Source organism: Mycetomoellerius zeteki, unplaced genomic scaffold, assembly GCF_001594055.1.
Source record: "Mycetomoellerius zeteki isolate Tzet28-1 unplaced genomic scaffold, Tzet1.0 scaffold220, whole genome shotgun sequence".
Taxonomy (NCBI): domain Eukaryota; kingdom Metazoa; phylum Arthropoda; class Insecta; order Hymenoptera; family Formicidae; genus Mycetomoellerius; species Mycetomoellerius zeteki.
This window is the reverse complement of record NW_017257173.1, coordinates 88,397-111,030: the sequence shown is the minus strand read 5'-3', so window position 1 is coordinate 111,030 and position 22,634 is coordinate 88,397. Positions and strand designations below refer to the sequence as shown.

The window sequence follows — 22,634 nt, the reverse complement described above, 5'->3', positions numbered from 1 at the left end:
TAGGATGCAGTTTTTAAATTAATTGAATTAACTTTAATACATATGTTGCATTTCGTGGTTTTGGAGTGGGTGAGAACATTGCTGAGTGAGATCGATTTACAGAGGTAGCACAGAGATAATAAATCGAAGCGTTCTGATTAGACCGGTGCCGCTGCCGTTGAAAATGAGATAATACCGATAAGAATCGCCGATCGACACGAAAGAAATGGGTGAAACGCGATTCAGGAAGAAAGCAGAAAGAGCGGGACTTCTTCATGTGTAATTTAGCCCTTGAATCGTGAGGGTAGCTTTTACATCGAGCGCTTCCGAGGGACAAGTCTTATCGGAGCGTTGATTAAATATACAACTTAAATAGGTTCGCGTGCAATCTTTGCATAAATAAAATTTACGTTACTCTGCTAATTATTCGCAATCGGTACTGTTAATCTTATCATCGTTGATATGGAAAACAAGTACACGAAACGTATAAAAAATTCTCTGTCTTATTATATTAATACTGTGAGAAAAATATTTGGTGTGCGTGTGTGTATTTATGATTATAATTGTATTTATGATTATAAAATAATTAGTTAGATAGAATAATTGGTTAGAAGGTTCATTTTTATAGTTAATACTGCTATAATGTTAGAGAGTAATAATAATTATATTTTTATATAATTATTATTATATACAATAGTTCTATTAAAAAATTATTATATAGTTCTATTAAAAAAAAATATAGTTGATATAATGAAAGTGACTATTACAGTTAAATTATGATAATTACAACTATTTTTCTCTTATATAAATTCACAAGAAATATTATTAGACCGCCTTGACCGAATATCGTGTTGTCACTCACGTATGTTTAATTTTGATCGATTTTCACTTAATATTATTCATTTTTTTTAATGTAGATATTCCACAAAGAACCGTTTAATTTGTTTTTAAATAATTAAGAAAGATCGAATGATAAAATTAACGGACTCGTCTTCGTCTCGCGAGAGAATCGCGTTTTATCTTTGAGTACAATAAGATTTCACGTGTAGCCGTCTTTATCTCTTTTTCGTTCGACGCGCTTCGTTTGTTTATCAGCTACGTGGCGTATTATCAGCCACCAGTAATACCGAACCAATAATGAAGCGCGGGCACCTTCGTCAGTTGCCGAAGCGCGGTCTTATCATCGCGTGTCACATCGTTCCACTCCACCGGTCACTCGGGAAAAACGGAGTCAAGAGGAAAACCAATAAGGAGGAAGGGCGGAAAAATCGCGAATTCTGCCGAGAACGGCTCCTTTTTGTCCAATCGATCGCGATGTGCATGTAATGTAAATTGAATTACTGCTAGTGGAATATTACGATGCAACTACACGTATATACGGCGATAACAAACGGCCTTGGATCGGCTCAGTGTGTTCGTTATCTTGTGAAATTGGTCTCAGAGCTGTATCTTTAATAAAGACTTGATTAGAGACAGCGAAATTTACTTTGGTTCAGTGCGGAAACGCGAGTGTACGACGCGAGCGCACCGCGATTTTGCATCGGAATGTCCCGGGAGGAATCCTCATAATTCTTATAATTTTGCTCCATTAAAAAACGTCGATGAATTCTCGTGGAACGCGTAACGAAATGCTCGTCCATGTATGCGCGTCGCATTCTTCTAATTAAAATTCCGACTAATTATACGCCCGATTGGAGAGAATTATCGAAAGTATCAGTGATTGTGCCTTAATTATACGGATTTTATGCAGGCTTAAACTGTCGGACCGTCAGAGATGTTCGCATTGATAATAAATATAAAATTAGCGCATATGTCATTTTCCCGCACGACCGATCATAAAATAATGATATGATTGTCGTGTAACAAAATCGCATGCATATAATATCGATAATAAATATATTGCATAAATATGACAAGTGCGCGTTGCCGAACGATTTTAATGTTTCGGTGAAATTTCCGCGATCCGGAGAGAATCAAAATGAAAACTTAAACAGCACTGTGGTATGTCGTACAATCGTAAATTGTCTAAAAGTATTTTAAACGTTTGATCCGAACGATGTGCGATGCACAGAAAAAAAAATGTAAAGTAATATTGATAATAAATATATTATACAAATGTGACAAGTGGTGCGCGTTACGGAGCAATTTTAATGTTATGATGAATGCGCTAAAATTCGAATAAATTTTGGAATGGAAGGTCCACTTGGAGACAGGCACTCACTTATGTAAAATTTATTTTATTTTTCTGGTATGTAAATAAGCGATTGTCGTACAGCAACACTGTAAGCCACTTCTTACATTTCGTAAAATAAATCTATAAATTACCATACATCTTAATTTATTATATCGAATAGTTTTTATTTTAACGAATATTTTTGCTTTAATGCTGACAAAATTTACTTTACTGGACGGTAAAAATATTATACAAATGTATAAACTCTTCAGAATTGTTCGTGTTTACAATTTTGAATAGTATGCTTTACTTTACTGTAAGGGCTGCGTTCCGTTTCACGCATGATGCGCATGATGCATCTTTTATCCTTGTTATTCACCGAATATTAAACAAAAATAAATAATGCATTATGCACATCATGCAAGAAACGGAATGCACCCAAGGTAATAATCACTTGAATAGATTCATTATACTTAATCGTAATGTATGTACCTTTTATCTTACCTCCGATATTTTTATTTTCAGACAAGTAAAGTTTGTCGTAAGTTCGGCAAAAATAGCCAGAATATTTTTACTAAATAAAAATTAGATAAAAATTTCTTGCAAGAAAAAACTAGATAAAAATTATACTCAACTATTTTTCTCCGTGTGTAACAAAGTCTATATTAGTATTAAAAGTGACATTTATGTTACTGATCGCCGCTTATATTTCGAATTCTAAAGACTTTAACCGATAAACCGAGCAATATTAATATCATAATTCATAAGAGAGAAATTTCACGAGTTTGAACGGTATGCTTTGATGTGAATCTTTCCCGGCAAAGTTTCTGCGGCATCTTTCTCTCTCACGGCAGGAAAAGTCGAATTAATAAAATCGCGGTTATTCGTGCCCCTTTCCGTGTTTATACAGCCGTGCAAGCAGCCATAAAAATGACATGACGAGAGAGAAACAAAGACTCGCGTTGCCATTACGAATCAAACGTAATACGCGACCGATCGAATATTCCACCTGTACGGGGTGTTGTACAATTGTCGATAAACCGTAACCTTGGCCGACTTAACAACCCGATCGACTCCGCGACGAAAGAGAAACTTTAATTGACGGAATTATACTGGTGAAACGCGCGGATCTCAACTTGTGGCCGTTTGTGTCAAGTTAGTATCGATAATTATTGAGGTCAAATAACCGAGTGTCGCAAAATGATACGGTAATTTAGTAATTATAGAATCCGGAATAAAATAAATTTTAGTTAGAATTTTATGTGACGTGTAATATGACTAAAACATCTAAAAAATCAGAAATATGCATGTATTTAAAAAATATATAGTCCCGAAATTCGCGACTCAAAATACTATATTTATACTGGAAAAAGAATCTAATTTGCTTTAATTGGAATTCTGGTTGAAAATGGATCAATCAAAATTTTATGGTTGATTCTAATATTATGATTGTAGTTGAAATAATCAGAATTCTGTTTAATACATATTAGAATCTTCTGGTTCATTTATTTTCAACTAGAAGTTTTTCTCAATGTAATAGCAAGAAAATTCTTGAAAAATTAAATAAAAAGTTATTTGTAAATTTTTATTTTAAGTAGATTTTTTAGATACAAGCGTATAATTACAGACTACGTTTAAATAGTCACCTGCGAATATTAATGAGCGCATTAAAGTGCTTACTATTATAATATTACCGCACGTGCAATTTATGGACAGGTGACCACATGAACATCGTCTGTAATTGGCCTTGTATTAAAACTAAACTGCTTAAAATAAATTTAAATAATTAAAATAAATAAGTTTTTTTACTAAATTTCTCGGAAATTATTTTGTCATAGTATTTTGAGTTGCGAATTTGAAGATACCCTGTATAATAAGCACGTACATCAAAATACACTTTTTTTTAAATTATTGAAAAGTTTTTTTTCAAAAAATCATTCTAATAACCAGTAATTTAAAAAATTACATCTAGTTGTTTACTTTATTTTCAAAGCGACGAAATTTTCAATTTTCCATGGCAGTCTAGAATTATTAAAAGGAATATACATTGTAGAAAAACTATCACACGCTACACGTTTGCTAGCCGAATGGCTTTTTAAATTGAACCTTTTTATCGCATACATATTAATTGTACGAATCCGCAGATGGCTATCGAATTAATGAATTCAATTTCGTATTAGTTTTGAGTCAGTATGTGTCAAATTGCTGTTCCGGCGGCTCATCTCTAATTGATTCCGAAATAGTGCTCGTCAAAATTTTGCTGCGTAGGCTTACACTTTTATACGGGTGCTCACAAGAAAGAGCTGAACGTCACGTTCTGTCAATTAAAATCACATTTTGCGCTCGTCTGTTTTAACTCGCAAGTTGAATCAATCGTAAACCATATTGATAATTCAATTTTAAAACTACGTTTTTTACTATCTGCTGTACATTCTATTGTATCCATCTAATCTTATAGGCTTGGCGCAATAACAGAAAAAATCGTTATGTAACGCATAACGTATAATTTCATGATACATGTGACAATCGCGTGATAATGTATTATCTCCACTGATTCTTGGAAAATATATATTCCCATACTTATTGTTGTAGAGAACACGGCTTATAAACAGATGTTTGCGACAAACAGAAAGAAAAATATCTAAATATATTTTATTCTAGTAATTACAATGCGTTTACAATTGTTAATTTTTTTTTACTTGGAAAAGATAAATTGTGTGTTTAAGAAAACAGGAAATGTAAAAGATAATAATGAAAGTGACATTGAACTTATCTTCGGTATTTCAAATCCATTTTAGAGATTTATTATTGGCGTTAAAAGGGGTAAAATTCTAATTATAATTTTATGTGATATACTGTAATTATATATATATATATATATAAAAGTAACATTTAAAAAATCGGAAAAACATGTACATATATAAAATAAACATTAAAGTACAATAAAGCATACATCAAAATATACGTTATTTAAAATTATAAACAGAATTTCGAAATCTGAAACGAATTATAGGTCGTTTAGTGGGTTTAATACGCACGGTAAATAAAAATGAAAGGAAAGACATGTCCAACGTTCTAAAATACTCATGCGTCACACAAACGTCGAAGGAATTTTATTGTAGATACCGTTCGCGCGAAATTAGTCCGAGCAAGTCATATCCCTGATGCGATTTGATCGTTGCGATTAGGCGCGATTTGCGATTAAACGCAAAGTAATGTCGACAAATATTTATCGAAGACACGGCCGGCTGGCATTCGAGTGCATTAAACGGTAACATCTAAGATTTCACGCTTTATTATTATACAATTATATATTACAATAATTAGTTACAATAATCACAATAATTACTCATATCTTAATTTTTTATTATTATTACCGTACTATTGTTTTCAAGTTATACGTAGTTATCTCGTTGATTTATTATCATGTAGTTTTATCATTTGTCATTTCTGATGCACGGAAAGAACGATTATACCGAAACATCTAAAAATTTAAGTAGATACAGATCTAAAAATAATTTTATTGGATCATAATTACGTAAGTCTCAAGCATGACGAGTAACGCTGCAAAAAGTTTTGACATTTTATAATAACCAGTTTGAATGTTCTACATAATAATTTTGATAGTTCAATAAAAAAACTATTTTCAGATCTCTGTATTTAACTAAATTACATAGAGATAGAGACCGCCTTGATCGGTCAAAGTTAGATATTATTAGAATAATACATTATATATTCTTTATTAAATAAAATTTATTTCAGAAATAATTGCGTGCTGATAACATTTGAACTTTCAACCAATTAGTCTGAAACGCTAATAATCCCTCCCCTAAATTAAATTAGAAAGAAAGAAGGAAAAAAAAAGAAAGTTAATTATTGCGAAAAATATTACTTCAGTCAGGGTTCGAACTTGAGATCTTTCGATTTTCCGGGGCGAGTGTTCTTAGCCAATTCGAAATAAATTTTTAAACACCTCAGTGAAACCGTTCTTTCAGTATGGATTTTGTAGCAGCATCATTGCTGATGCCTCAACCATTGTGCATTACATTTATCCATTACATTTACTCGTTACTTCCATTTTAATCAGTGCGTTTCTTTTAATATAGAGTAAATAGATAAATTAATTAATAATTAGTCACCGTGCCGTTGCAACCCGTTATTATCGCGTGCAGTCCGTGAACCTGTCGTGCGGCACCGCGTGATAAACGGAGTGCAGTTTGTGCGGGCTTATCGCGGGTTGGGATTAACCGCGATCTTATAATCCGTTTTCTCGCGATAATGCCGCGATATTGCATACACGGGCGTGTGAGGCGCGTAAATTACGCGCTCCAGATACGGGATTCGACCGCGCAATTCAGCCGTGATCATGCTAATGTTAGATGCGACGCGAATTATGTTTCGCAGAGTCGGAAGGAATGCAGCAAAGGTACGGTGCGGGATATAATTAAAGCGCATGATAATCAACGCTGACTACTATGGCTGTATTCGTAGACGGTATTTAAGCAGAAAATCTAAAGCGTGCACACGCGAGTACAAAAGAATGAAACTTGATAAGGATCTACTGATGGCAGACAAAAAAATGATAATTACGAAAATTTGAAAGCGATAAATGTCTCGTAAAATATATTGCATCAATTATAATTAAAAATATTTCAGTTTTATATGAATTATGAATAAATACGATGACTCAACTATAAAAATCATAGCAACGCGATGAAGTTATTCTCGAGGTTATTCTTTTATAATATAGTAATATTACTTTTTTGTTCCCAAAAGTATTGTTGAGATAAATTGACTATGAAAGAGGAAATAAGTGGAACGTTGACGAAATTAAATAACGTGTGGAAATATCTTGATGTTTAAAATAGCAAAACGACTGTTAGCAGTTATTATAACGCGTGACGCGTTAATTTTATGGGGTATAATTGAGTGCTGTCTTGTCACATCTAATGACAGGACGTACGAAAGATAATAATAAATATACTGCGAATTATCGAGATAAAATTTTTTAGCACTTTAAGAAAATGAATAAAAAAATGAATAGAAATACATTTCTGTTGTAAAGACATAAATTTTTTATTTTTGAAATTGAAATAGCTTTTCAAGCAATTAGCAAGCAATTGGATTGACTTAATTTTGCATATATAAATATAGAAATGTTTCTTTCCTAAAATTAAAATTAATTTTTTAAAAGAAATCGTATATTTGTGATAATATTGGAATTATGTTTTATTTGATATAATGAAGCAAACGTCGACCTTTTATTTCGTCGCGATAAGCGAGGCCTTCTATTGGAGTAGTAAGTCTTGTTTCGGTAATTGGTCACTCGATTGAAACTAACAGATAAATTATGAACATAATGATGATAACGAGGGCAATAGTGAAGAATGAGTCGTATGAGTTTTCTCTTGATAAACAGAAAAATTTTCTTGCTACATATAATAACTGTAATTTTCGTTATAATTCTTCTATTTAACGTTAAGACAGAATAATTTTCTTTTCTTTTCTATATAAACATTGAGAATCTAAGAAACTTTCGTGAAATCCAAAAAAACAACGCTATAGAACGGAAGTATTTTCCATTTCATAAAAGAAGCACGAGTTCAATTCCGCAATATTGCGCGATGTATCGACTAAAAATATAGTAGGAAAGCATTTAAAAAAAACAGTAGCAGATATGAGGTCGTAAATCGGATCAGCGGCTTAAAGGCGGTTAAGAAAGTTCTCAACTTCTGATGCGATCGATTTTATCTTAACTTCCAGGTTTCGCTAAATACACGGAAAGCAAAAAGGCGTGAATGACGCGATCTTAACGATACATATCGTTCTTGCTGCAACGATAGCATGTTATCGGGGTGATACCGTTTAACGACACAGTTTGCCGTATGAATGTGCATGTATGTGCAAATTACGACTAAGACGTGTTGATTCTGTGAGACGGAAAGTTATATGACTCGGTCATCGAGTGAAAATAAACAAATCGTCATTCACATCGTGTGACGTGCGTAATGTCGTTGAGTGTGAGTGTCTAAGCGGTCGATGTTGGTGTGAAATTTAACTGGGAAAGATGACACTGAAGAAGGAAGCGAAAAGGTCCTTGAAAAAGAGCAAGTCGAGCCACAAAGCAACAAATTACAGTGATGAGAGCGCAAGTGCGACGCAGTTGGGACACCCCACAAAGGAATGCAAGCAAGCGAAATCAGAAGCAGGTGCGCAGAACGCTGGATATTAATCGCTTTTTGAAAAATTCTTGATACGAAAAACATTATCTTTGATTAACGTTGCCTTCCATCAAACGTTGGAACTGTCGGAAAAGTAATTGCTTACGTTAGCCGCGTCTGTATTATCAGAGATCGAACAATGTGACGCCGTTAAAGAATACTGCCAAAGGGAGTATTTCTCGACGAAGATAACTAATAATAATCAAAATCAAAATCAATATCAAAATAAGTTTCTAAATTTTTTTGGAAAAAATAATTTGAAATTTTTCTAAATTCAAGGATAATGAATTGAAGTTAAATATTAAAATAAATAATTATTAGTTAGCTCTTAATCTAAATAAGTTAAAATTAAATAATAAAATTGCAAACAATTTTAGTAAAAATCGATAAATTATTTTATTTTGATAAAAATATTTAAAATTACATTTTAGTAAATTCACGGGCTAAAGATATGTTTAAAGGCTCAAAATTGTTTCGATATTATTTAATAGGAATAAAATGTTATTTTTCAACCCCTAAGTATACATAATTAGGGCCTGAATAGAAAAGCGTGTGTTTTGAGCTATTTTGCAACATATAAGATTGAAGAAGGCAGTTTCGATCGTTAATATTGTCGTATATCTCTCAAGAATCCTTCAACGTCAAGAGATCGTCGTTGAAGGAAACCTCGTTGAAGGATGCGGACAATTCAAGCGAGAAGCTCGAACGGCATTCGTCGTTCCGTCGGAAATTCGGCGCTCTGTTGAGAAGGAGTGCCGAGTTACCGGCGGTGATAAACCATAGCCTGCAGCCGATCAGGCGTAGTATGAGCTTTAGCAAGGACCTTCATCGCAGCCACGAGCCTTCGAGGCAACCCTACAGGACCAGCAGCGTGCAGTGGTACAACAGTCTCAGCACTCTCAGTTCGTTAGCGGAGGATGAGGTCGATGCCGATTGCAAGAGGGCGAGCGCCTCCGAGGTCTTCGATGGCAGGGTGACCCAAGTCACCAGGACGCACAGTCTGATGGAGAAGTATCCTGTAAGGATTTCTCGCTGTCCTTAGAAAAAAAATCTGAGAACGTAAAGTATTTATTAACTCTCTAAAGAATCATTGTACGCGATTAAAAATGTATACCTTAAATCCACAATTGTTTCTTATTTTCTGAAAGATATATTTTAAAGAAATACAACCGACAGCAAGAATCATAAATAATATTGGGAGAGTAAGATAGTATTCGTCACGAACGAATTTTGAAAGTTCTTTCTCTTGAGAATTATTCTCGAGGAATTTCGAATTTTAAATTGTTAATTTCGAAGTAAACACGAACGTCATAAATAATGAACGTCGCGTGTAGCTCTCGAGAGAATTTAGCAAATATTATTTAAAAGATATTTATAGTCCGTTCTCTTATTTCAAGATTATCTTAACTAATATCTTAAGGTGCTAAGATACGATTCTGCGACTGATTTATGACATCTTAAGATTGTTCTTAAGATGGTTTTAAATAGACTGAATAGACTGAGAATAGACTGTGAATACCAATCTAAATATATATATATATATTTATTTGTTTTATTTTCTTTCTTGCTCAATTTAAAAAATCATGATAATTTCGAAATCTTCTGGTACATTTCAAACATCATCGTCTAATCGAGGCGTAGTTAACGGTTAAACACGATCCTTATCTTTTAGAAACTCGCGAAAGGCGTGCTATTCAGGGCTTAGGTCTCGTTAAACTGGTTCGGAGAGATTAACGAGATTCTATTTGCTTCATCCACCGGTCTTTATCAGTATCCTGTTACTCGCCGCGAATTTTTTCCTCCTCCCTCGCCCCTCGTGCTCCGGAGAAGCCACGCTCAATTTATAACTTTTTACCGGACTCGGCGACTCCTTGTATCATCGGGAATTGACGAAAAATCTGACTATATTTTCACCTAATCACCGAATCAAATTTTCCAGTTTCAGAAAATCCCATCTCTCTTTCTCTCTCTCTCTCTCTCTCTCAATTTTTTTATGTTTTTATTTCACAAAGAATAGAGGCACGCAAAATTAGCATTTTGCCAGAATTTTGACGTAATTGACAGAATTCTCTTCACGGGTCAGAACTATCAGTTATATAAAAATTCTAAAAACGGGGCGCTAACTTTACGGAGGTAAGGAAAACTTTGGCCGGAAGCTTCCAGTATGAATCCGTGCCGTGCACGAACGAATCGGGACTATCGATTTATGTGGCGGTTAAAACACTGATGGTAATTTAAGTGATGAGACGTTTTTGCTAACGAAAAAAATGATCGATTAGCGTGACTATCGAATCATAATTTTACGTGAAAATTAATAGGATGACATAAAAAAAAATTGAAGTTTGAACACATACTTGTTGTAATTTACTGATGTTCTATTATTTTATTCTTGGATCAAGTCTAATTAATCGAGATTAAAACGGTAAGTTGCGGATTTACGGCGGATTTAGAGATTGTTCCAAAACCGTGGAACGTCAGTACGTTGGTTGCTTTTTGAATTCCGAATTCAACTATTCAAGGCTGATTCAATCGTTTTAGTAAACCAGGATTTCACGAGGAAAGCGTATTCGACGATATCGTCGGATTCTAACCGGGACTATTGTTCTGTAGGAATCCAAACACCTGAATCGCGGCTTTAGGTACAATCAGATCTAAATCTTGCACGCGAAATCGGCTAAGCGTTTAACCTATTTGCATCCGTACCAGTGTCTACGTTTAACATGATACAATCGCGGTTTGCGCACATAGTTCGTAGCGCCAACTTACGCTGTCTTATTGACAACTTGACTTGCGGATTATTTGACTGCTGGATGATCTCTGAAAGCCTAACAATTACACGTTCATGAGATAAACTCACTGACTTTACAATCCAACGAACAGGAATATCTCAAGAATTCCATTAATGCACGTAACAGCGCGATTATTCACGAATCCGCAATTTAATTGACCTAAAACAGCCTTATAATTGTCACGATTTGTACGTTGTTCTCTATAGAGAGATTCTCGAAAATGCCACACGACCATTTTGCGAACGATCGCCAATTTGACGCGAGTAATATGGTCAATCTGTTCGTATTTACGAATGAGATGAGTCATACATTAGCGGACAATGAATAATTTGCTGTCATTAATGATTATACATTAATAGATATTTGCGGGGTAAAAGTGTTGCTAAATATTGCTGATGGCAAAATAAATTTTTAATTTTTGTGCAGTTGATCGAAAAAGCAATAAGCGTCTACTTAACAAAATAGTAGGCGGTTTTTACGGTACAGTGCTATTTATGTGCAGATAGCTAATGAAAAATTTGCGTAATGAGACTTCCGCTCTCCCCATCCTCCATCTCTCTCTCTTCCTCTTTTTCTCTTTTTTTCTTACACCACGTAAAGACGCTTTTTCCTCTCGAAAAACTCATCCTGCTTCCACATCGAGAATTAATGGCAACGACGACTGTTGAATGGTGCCAAAGTTTATTAATTTTTTTTGTAAATTTTCCTTCTATATATTTATTTTTTCAAATCTTTTTTTAGAGAAGAACTTTTCTAAATACACACATATACATACATACATATACATACATACATATATATATAAAATTATAATTTTGCGATAATTACAATACGTTGGTATAAGTACAATACCTTGGTACTCATTAAAATTCTTATAAAAGGAAAGAGATCATAATAAAGATACAAAAATAAATGAAGGTACACATAGAATAAATCTTATTCGGTTATTTATTTTTTATGATTACACCAGTCTTACTTGATAATACGACTCGTGTTTGCATTGAAAATGCAATTTAATGTACTTAAACACTTGAATTTTTTTTCGTAAGGAGGAGAATAAAAAGCAAGCTTTTAACTTAATGACCGATATTAGATCTTTCTTCCTAATAGAACACAAATCTTAATCTCATCCAGAAAAAGGACGAAAATACGTTCCGAGCATTCTATACATTTTTTATCGAAATCGGGAAGACCTTATGATCTTTCCCGAATGTACCTATACAATTGATCTATTAAATAGGATTTACATGAGACGTTTTGATTTGTTTTACAGACTACTAATTTTAGACGAAGGGTGAATACTTTGTCACATCCATTAGCATCTCCTTACGGACGACACAGCGATTACTATCACTCCAATATAGGTGATTATATTGTTTATTATTATTACGTAACAATTATATTATTTAAATAAGAGAAATAATTCTATTTTCTATCAAAAGATCTTATTGGTTGATAATGTTCATATGCATACGTCCGCATGAAAGAGATAAATCCACGTTTGAATTCCGGCTGAAATGATATTTTTCACAATTAAGTTCTTCACAGTGTTTTAAGATGCTTATTAGCATCATTATTAAATTGACAAACAACGTAATTTATGATGTCATTTCTAGCTTCAGTTTATAATTGCGTTTTAAGTCCAGCAAATCGAATTAGCGCGCAATTTTTGTAGAACTGAAAAATGTATTTGCCAATTTGATTTGCAAATATGATAATATTCAATTATCAAGATCCACTTTGATGCTTTGACTGAATATAGGATTATTTCTTTTATTTGATTTATTTTTTATCTAAAATTTCATTTGTAATTGTACATAATTATTATTATATTGATTGAGAGAGCGGTCAGTTTTGAAAGAAATTATTTGCTCGACAGTCTTCTCCTATCTTTTAAATATAACTTAACTATATATGTAACGAAAATTATATATTTTACATGTCCTGTTTATTCTATTTATATTATATTACATGTTCAAATCCATTTCCGTAATTGTCGAGCTTAGGATTAATTGTTCGGTTAATTTCTAAAAAATGATTAATTATTGCGAAGTATACGCGACGAGATACAAAAGTCTTCCAGATTTTATAAAGACATAGAAGTCAGGTTGAGCAGGCTTAATTTTCTAATTCCTTTTCCAGGATTATACATCCTGCTCTCAGACAAAATTAAGCTTTATATCCCCTAGTAAAATTTATATAAGCGAGACGCAGTACACGTCGCTCTTTGAAAAAGCTTTTTTCATTTTATTTTAGATCTAAGCAATCCTCCCTGTGAAGCAAGCAGTCTTCCGGCTTTGAGTCGCGTTGCCATTGACGCATATGATAATGAAACGAAATTATCACTGTAAGTATGATCCGTTCGTCCGTCTCATCAGCCATGCTTGTCTTCAATAATTAATTGTGGCGTTAATAATGATTTAACTACTTACTACTTTACTACTTTCCTATATCTAAAAGAAATTACGAAAGCCATAGATCATTAGTAAAATTTTATTCTGTCCTATTCTGTCCTATTATTTTCGAAATATTTTTTCTTCTCTCGTCTGACTAAAAATGCATTACAAATTTATTATTCTTGTTTTAAATTCTTATCTTCTGAATATCGAGTTTATTTAAATCTATTTGAAGATTGACTGATAAAATGACAATTGTCAATCGTTTTTATATTCTTTCCTCTCTCGAATTTATGTATTTCGTACATCTAAAAAGAAAGGGAAAGATTATATCGATTGATTACTCGCAACTATAGTCGATTTTAAAAATTTGTTGTGATTCCTTCAGTGAACGGAAGTAAAAGAAAAACGTAAAACGTCCGTTGGCTTTAAACGAATACTTGTTTCGCGAGTGTTTCGATGGCGGGATAATAAATTACAATTGAAAAGAAGGGCAGAAAGACAGAAGGAGGTCAATAAACCGCTGTCTGTGATAAATCACAGCATGGGCCAGAGAGTAGTCAGTGGCGATGGATTCGAAGAACGAAAATACGAAATCGCGAAAGAGTTGAAAGAATTCACGTTAATTCTTTTTAAAATACATGGAATATTTCATATATTGGATTGTATCACATATTTTACGATCCGCGTTTCGTTTAGACCAGGTCCACATTTCGATTTTCGAGAATTTCTGTCACGCAGATCTCATCGCGCTGGTTTGATAAAAAAATTCTTTTATTTGCACGTACGCGTAACTTTTAAAACTATTGCTCTCCTCCCTTCTTTCCGCCAACAAACTCGCCGTTTGTGCAAAATGAATAGCTTTTCTGGAGAAGTGTATGTTTCTGCACGTACAACGGAGTATCGAGACACGGGTTACGAGATGGTCGCTTGTATGTACGTCGGTAAATCAAGTCCACCGCTCGCTGCAGCAATTTTAGTTTGTTCCCGTAAAACAAAAGTCCAAATCGCGCGGCACATTGTTACATACATACTTGCCATTCGTCTCGGTTCTACCGATGCTTTAAGCCAGTTTAAGCCTAAAAGTAGGACAGCCAGCGTTAGTTTATTTTATGATTACAATGTAAAGCCCACTTTAAACGATCTATAATTTGCGGCCAAATTCAAGATAAAATTCTACTTACAATTTTATGTGTCACATATCCTAAATATAAATATGTATCCTGATATGTTTTGTACATGTGTGAATTTTACTTCTTCAAATGTTTTTCATGTTAAACTACTCGTAAAATTATAAACAGAATTCTGTTCCGAATTTGATCGCGAATTATAGATCGTAGATTTTAAGAAAGAAAAACATTAAAAATTTTAAAATATATGGAATATATATTAGATGCAGATATTCATAATAATCACGATAGTCCAAAAATTCCTAACAGTACTAATGACTAATCAAATTATTTTATTTTACGGCTACACTTATACGTATACAGTTATATCCGTCTGAAAAAATACTGAAAAATTTATTTGTTTTTACAGTCGTAAAATAAATGTCACTGCAAATAAAATATATATTGCTATAATGCTAAAGTCATAAACTTTCGCTAATCTTTTTATCAATTATTGGACTTTGTCCTTTAACATTGGAAATAAGCAAGGGGAAGCGGAACTATTTTAACAACGAGAAGAAGGAAAGATTGGAGACTCATCAGTATTCTTCTGCTATTTTCCAACCAGCGCTTCGACTTTCAGTCATTATTCTTTGATATTCCACATGGGTACTCCACCGATACACCCGTATTTCACCGATCGTCGTATTTTGTGTCTGCTCCTGACATTTATTGCCAGTAAAATTTAAAAAAAATGTATCCTATAGAACAGAGCGATATAGAAAATCGATACTCACCGAACAACTCGATTAATCATGTTAGGTCTTCTTGCTAGTTTCTTATCACAAAACTAATTTCACAAATACCGTTGCGACAGCTACAAGTATTTATGTCAGATAAGACAGTTTTCTTGTTAGAACAATTATATTGTTAATCTCCTAACGAATTACATACTGCTGTTCATTTCTTTTAATTATTGTGGAATTATCTCAGTTATCTACTTGATAGTATTTTTTCGACGACTACAAAGAACATAGGAAAAAAAAGTGATGATCAGCACTTTCTGAATGATGTAAAGAAACATGCATAGTTTACAGTGTAGCTTATTTTTATATAAATTTCTCACACATTGACGAGCAGACTGAGAACGTAAAATATCGTGACCGACATTTCCATTCTATCTTTTGCGTTTCCTCTTCTTTCTCGACTTTTCTTTCTGAATTTCTGGTTTTACGCCTTTTTGTGAAGAAATGGAAGCAGCCATAGAAGGATAGCTATGGAATCTCGTCATGAAATTTCCACGAATGGAACATTTCTTCGCACGTCCATCATTCTAAGACCAGAGCTATTACGATTCTCTGAGTTGACGCTTTCCTTTGTGAGATAAAGACCTGACTGCATTAATTACTACGAGCTGAGCAATGTTTGCAGGGACTGAATTAAGTCGCGACATTCGAACCGGTACTTCGTCAACGAGAATATTGCGACGAGAAAGTTGCGACGTAGCTATTTGGTTTTTCTGGTAAACATCAAAATCTCGGAAGGATACCTAGATATTACGCATTTCTACATACAGCATTGGAAAATTCATAAAAGGAAAGTAAGCTTGCAGCGAAATAATAATCCCGATGGTAGAATACAACAAAACTCATTTCGTGATATTTGTTGACAAAGAAAAATATTTTAAATCTAATGCAAATAAAATGTGAGCCTCCGCGATTGTTATAATGCGTAAATTATATACTTATAAAATGATAAATACAATTTGCAAGCAATTAAAATATATTTGTTAAATGAAATAAGAATAAAAATGTAACTACGCATATGTCTTACATTTTTATTTTTAACCTTCCTTTATCAAGTAGGGCAGTAAAAGCAGAGATTATGGCATAGGTTACTAATATGGCTTATTTTTTAAACAAAGCATTGCAATCTGGCGGCATTGCAATCGCTGAAAGTTATTGCAACTGTTACCAAACATGTCATAACAAGCAATGAACTCGGTCCGACCAACCGTTTTGCTACAATTAACATTTATTCATTTTCGTTACGTCAGGAGATCTGGCAGTTTTTTCTAAAAAGTGTCTTCACAAACTGAAGGTAAGTTTTTTTTAATGCTTATATTGCACAGACGCTTTTAATAATGTTGCATGAACAATATTATGCAGATTAATTGCTATTTCAAACTTGTTTATTGCTACGGAAAGACTTTGTTTGTTACATGACGACATGCAGGTAATATGGAATACATCGAGGATTGAGAATATAACTTTTTGATTCTTCTTGTGAATAATGTTTATTTTAGATGCTAATATTTATTGTACGTCATAATTTAATTTGATTCAAGATTTAATTGTATTCTTTATTGTTCATGCGTAATAACGTTTGTAATAACGCTATTATATTTTCTGCGTTATTGTACAATAAAAATTGAACAGTTTTCTATAATTGATCAGTTTATATAAATAAACAAATTTGGACTTCATTTATTGTGTTATTTATTATTATGGTCAAAATTTCATCGGTATTCCATATTACATCCCATTTTTTAGACCCCTCCCCCATTTTCTCACTTTTGACTTTTGTTAATATTGACGTTGAACTTAAATTTTGGCGACTTTTATTTATTGGATGTTGTAGCTAACATATTCCTCAAGAGTTCTGTATAAATTTAAAGTCTTCATTTTTATATCGGAGCAATGTTAATTTAAAAAAAGCTATTCCATAATCCCTGCTTTTACCTACATCTTAATTGCTTGCGAATTGTATTTATAAATACATCGCTTCATCAATGTATAATTTACGCACTAACATTAATTATTCGTGATTTACATAGGTATTTTATTTATATAAGATTTATTCTTAGAACCACAAATATTGTTTTATTTTAATTTAGAATATTTTAAGTGAAATTTTTATCTATTTAAATATAACTGCAATAATATATTTCACGCATATCAATTCTTACGCCCGAAATTCAAATGTAAAGGTGCTATCTTTTGCGACGCAAGAGGCATTGAGGAATTTGTATCGGTTTTCTGTGAGGCTACAATAAAGAGTGAAAATCCGAGGGTAACTTCGTTGGGGAGAGAAAAACGGGGAAATATATCGATACTTGTCACTAGTGGCATCAAAATTCTAACAAAATCCGATATCACTTTCTAGAAATCGAGAATCTTTCTATATTGAGACGAAGCGTATTTCAAGTACACTTTTTACTCTGTTATTGCGAGAATAGTATCATGCTATTTCCCAAGATGATTTGCGGTTTACAAATGAATGCTATTTTCCATGTGCTATTTTCCTACGAAATAAAAAATGTAAAACAAATAATAATATAAATATTTAAACAAAATTAACAAATATATAATGAAAATTATTGTTAATGCAAATGTTATTTGAACTTATATTCTCACGATTAAAACGATTGGAAAATTTGTTTGGTTGTTGTTGCCCGTTTTTGTAAAATATTTTAAACCATATTAGATTACCTTTTTTTCTAAACCTGACATTAAGACCGGAAGAGAGCTTATCTAACTAATTCAATGTATTTTTGTTTTATAGAAGAGAGCAACAGGTCAGGAACGGACCAGGGAATTTCAGATCCAGTGTCCGAAAATTATCTCCGTTAGGAAATTTTATCAAACAGCATTTGGTGAGTCTTTTCCTTTCATTTCCTTTCATTTACCGTCAAATTAATTAATTAATTAAATATATCATTTATTTTATTAATTGAAAAGATGTTTTTTATAATAATTCACTGCATATTACAATAAATAACTTCAATAATAAATAAATAATAACTTTAATAACTATAATAATGAACTTCATTAAATTTATTGAAAAGAAAATAATTATTTTTCTCTCTATAAATATCTAATTAATATTTATGCTGTACATGCACGCTGTACTGTATATGCATGCTATGTAGATATTGAGTAATGTATTTTTTTGTAAAATAATTTTGTTTGATATAAATTAAATTTACATACGATATTTGCATATTTATTATACGTTCAAGTTATATTTAAACAAAAAAACTTTATTTATATCTATGCAAATAATATATCATTGATAGTTGATATTTTTCCATCAAAGAAAATCTGCTTTCAAATAATAATGATGAATAAGGTCTGTTTATTATTCCAAATCATTCAGTGCAAGAGTTAAAGGCTTTTACACGGAATTAACGCAATGCTCACATAAGCTTATTAACAATTATTATTATTATTATTATTTAATCATTTAATTCAAACAGATCGATTTTTTTAATTACCAAAGCTGACTTCGTATTCGGGGTGAAAACATTGTCCCTCTAATTAAAAACAATATTCGTCTTAATTAAACTGTCATCGCGTCCACCGTCGTGGTCCATTATCGCAGTGGTCGATTGATCGACATTACAAAGGTTAATTGATGATCTCATAAGCAAAGGTCCCTGATTCCCGTGACGTCATACCTTTTTACATTTATGCAAGATTCGATTCCGCCTGCGAATCCGGACGAGACATGTAAAAGTGCACGATTGAGTTGGTGTCCGGGAGATAAAGCGAAGATTTCACAGCTTTGGACTCAGAGCGATAGACGAGTACCACGAGATTTACTGCCAGCTGGGGCGAGAAGGAGCAAGAAAGACTTCGGTAAAAGAGATGAAATAAGAATGAAACCCGCAGCATAAGGAAGTAGCCGCGATTCCCGCGTAGTGGTGCATTCACCTACACGGAATTTTTGCTGAAGTATCTAAAAATTTAGCTAGACACAAATCTGAAAATAATTTTGTTGGATTGTCAATATAATTACATAGGAATCTTAAGTATGATGAGCAATGCTACAAAAAGTACATTTTCTAACAATCAGTGTCCTACATTATTTTGTACAAAATTATTTTCATACTTTATCTAGCATTTATTGCTATCCACACCATTTGTTTGCGATTCCTACAATTTGCTATCGCTGTCCCACGTTGAGTAAAATATTCCATATTTCTAAGGGGAGAAATTGGCTTTTACCGATTTTAATGACTACGGATTACTACTCTTAAATCTTTTTTAGAATGAAATCTCACTCCAAAAGATTGAAAATTGAGCCAGTCTTGAAAAAAAGAGTGAAAATATTTTCTTTCATGAACAAGAGTGGCAGATTTTCACTCTTTATGAGTAAGATTTCACTCTTTTGGAGTGAAAGTCATTCTCAGGAAGAAAGTTTCATTTCAGAAGAGGGAAATTTTACTTCAAAAGAGTGAAAATTTGCCACTCTTGTTCAAGAGTGAGAAGTTTTCATTCTTTTATCAAGACAGGCTCAATTTTCACTCCAAAAGATTTAGAGAGTACCTTAACAGATTTTAGGATAAATTGAAGCTTTAGAGAGTCTCCACTACTACGCTACAAAAATACTCAAGTATAAACGTTCTAATAAACTCTAAAGGAATTGCCACTGCTAAATTTTATATTGAAATATCTCGGAAACAGTTAATCATCTACGCCCCCAAAAAAATAGGGGGACAATTATATTCAAGGGAACATATTTTATAATCCTGTCAAATTTCATCATGAAATCAGTAAGGCCATTTCTGTGAGCCTTCCCTTGTTAATATCTCTCCTCAAAGGAATGCAAAGGTTTACAGATTCTCGACTGCAGTTTTACTTTCAGTGTCAAAGTTTTCAGTGCTCTCAAATCCGCTACTACGCCTCTCTCGAGAATCTCCATCTGCCATTTCTCGTTTCTTCATGTCATTCCGGTCTTTCCCTTTCCTCCTTTGCTCTCTTGCCCCCCAGAGTATCCGGAGGGACGGATTCCTCGCGTTCTTGTAATAGAAGTGTCATCCGAAAATGTTTTCTATTCCCAGGCGCGGCAACCGCGTTCCTCTCCTCCTGTGATTTTTATTGGTTCGGTAACTTCGCTATTCATCATCTGGCTTTTCCTTTTCGGTGTTAGCATTCCGACGCCATGCAATTTGCTCGGATTATTGCGGTCCTCCGATGATGAAATTTGTTATCTTAGCTCTCGGAATGAAAATTCAAAAAGCCGTTGATGATAAATATCTAGATTAGCGTTTTTCAACTTTTTCCAATTTACGGCATATTAAATAACGAGACAAATTTATTGAAGTACATTATTGAATACACATGTTCGGCGCTCAGCATAAGCATTTTCTTATATAAACATCTCTAACACGACATTCAGAAGTATAGTACAAAAGTTTATTTCTGAAAATATTTTCCCAAAATATTCTTTTCAAAATATTTTTTACTTCACGTTCTATATTCGCTTTTTACTTATTCCTAAATTTTTTTTCGTTTCTGTTTACTTTTTCTAAAATTTTTGCGGCACACATGGAGACCCTTTGCACCGGTTGAAAAACTTTGACTTAGATGAATGATTTACCTAAAAAAAATGCTAATCTCTTTGAAGATATAGAATATTAAATTGAAGATTATAAAATATTTCAATTTATTATAAGTATACAGCATTCTGCACTTTTGTTTACTGTTCTGTGAAACGAGATATTTCATCACGTAACTTATAACCAGATAGAAATTCTTCTCGGCGACAGAATGAAACAAAAGAAAAATGATCGGTCAAAGGGGGAAATGACGAGGGGGAAGACTCAAATAACACGTCAATGAGCGGAACGCCGCGAAGAAAGGTCACTTTAGCTCTTACGTCAATTCCTCGCGGCAGATCGCGCATCGACCGTAACCACTGCGTGTCAGTAATGGCCTTTGCGTCGACCACGACCACTTGCCCGTCCGATCGCGACGCGACCGCTACCACTAAACGCGATCGATCAGACTCGTACCGTGGTCGGTTTCCTCGGTCGGTCGTTAACGTTACACCAAATCATCGTGGGCGGTACAGGAAAGAAAGAAGGATTTATCGTCTATCCGCGACTTCGTCGTATCTCCTAATCCCGTCTAATAGCGGCATAAATTTGTGCAGTAAGCATTCTTAACGTCTTACCACGCTAATGGTTTTTCATCTTTTTTTTTCATCGATCACGCGAGCGACTTACAGCAAAGACGTATTTCCTACCGTTCGATCACGATCATCGGTAAAGAATTAGAGTAAGAAAAAGAGAAGACTTTCGCTTTTCTCTTTTTCTCTCCCTATTATGCTATCACTATTATTGGTTATATTCAAGCTTCTTTAATATGATTGGTTTCTATACCATATTTATATCCAGTGAGAAACTGGGGACAATCATATTAAAAAATTTTACAACAGTTACAAAGCTGATTTTTATGCTGAACACAGCCATTGTGATCGAAATTATTGAAAGTTCAATTTGCGAATACGGTGCGAATGAATGCAGCGAAAGGATGTAACTTGCGTGTGCAAATTCCTTTTATAACTGGTCGTTTAGGGGGTCTTAACCGTGTGCGTAAACGTTCGCTGAAACGTGCTTGCATAATGCTAAGTCGTAACCATTGTGCTTCTGCTTGGCGACTTACTTAAATGATATTACAACGACGGCTTTCTCGACTCATTCCGGATTGACAATTATTGCTCTATCTCCAGCGTTTGCTGTCAACGTTGGAAAAGCGAAAAGTTAGTGACGGAGACAATCGTTTAAAGAGAACGTTTGCATTATGCGTCTTCTTGCTAGGATTCATTTGTATTGTGCAACACTCGCAAAATCGTATCTATTTGCTTCACGGAAATCTCTCCCTGTCGTCGTCGGAGGCAGGTAGCATTATCTAGTAACGAGACGTAATATGTCAAGAGATTTCTCTCTTCGCGCGACACGTATATTTCTTTATGACAAAGCAATTATTTCTTAATCTCAACGAATATTTTGATATTTATATAATAACAGTCATTGATGATTTAAAACGATTGTAAGAAAAAATGTTGTTCTCTTTATCTAGAAAAAAGATTTTAAATATTAAAAGGTTGTAACCAATCACATTTCATAAGCTTAAAAATGTGTGTCACACAATTTAAAGTATTAAAAAATATAAAAATAT

At 33.4% G+C, this 22,634-nt stretch overlaps 1 protein-coding gene across 3 annotated transcripts in view; it reads left to right on the top strand.

Annotated features, from left to right (window-relative positions):
- Positions 1-22,634, top strand: part of LOC108722850 (pleckstrin homology domain-containing family G member 5) — a 156,963-nt gene that overhangs the window by 45,959 nt on the left and 88,370 nt on the right. For 2 of the 3 annotated variants that reach the window (XM_018448188.1, XM_018448187.1), the window contains exons 1-5: positions 7,996-8,361; positions 9,003-9,391; positions 12,436-12,526; positions 13,419-13,509; positions 18,232-18,322. In XM_018448188.1, the coding sequence (XP_018303690.1) occupies positions 8,220-8,361; positions 9,003-9,391; positions 12,436-12,526; positions 13,419-13,509; positions 18,232-18,322 (804 nt within the window). In that variant the 5' untranslated portion in view covers positions 7,996-8,219. Of the gene's footprint in view, positions 1-7,995; positions 8,362-9,002; positions 9,392-12,435; positions 12,527-13,418; positions 13,510-18,231; positions 18,323-22,634 lie in introns of those variants that run through there. The other variant, XM_018448189.1, reaches the window with a different exon arrangement.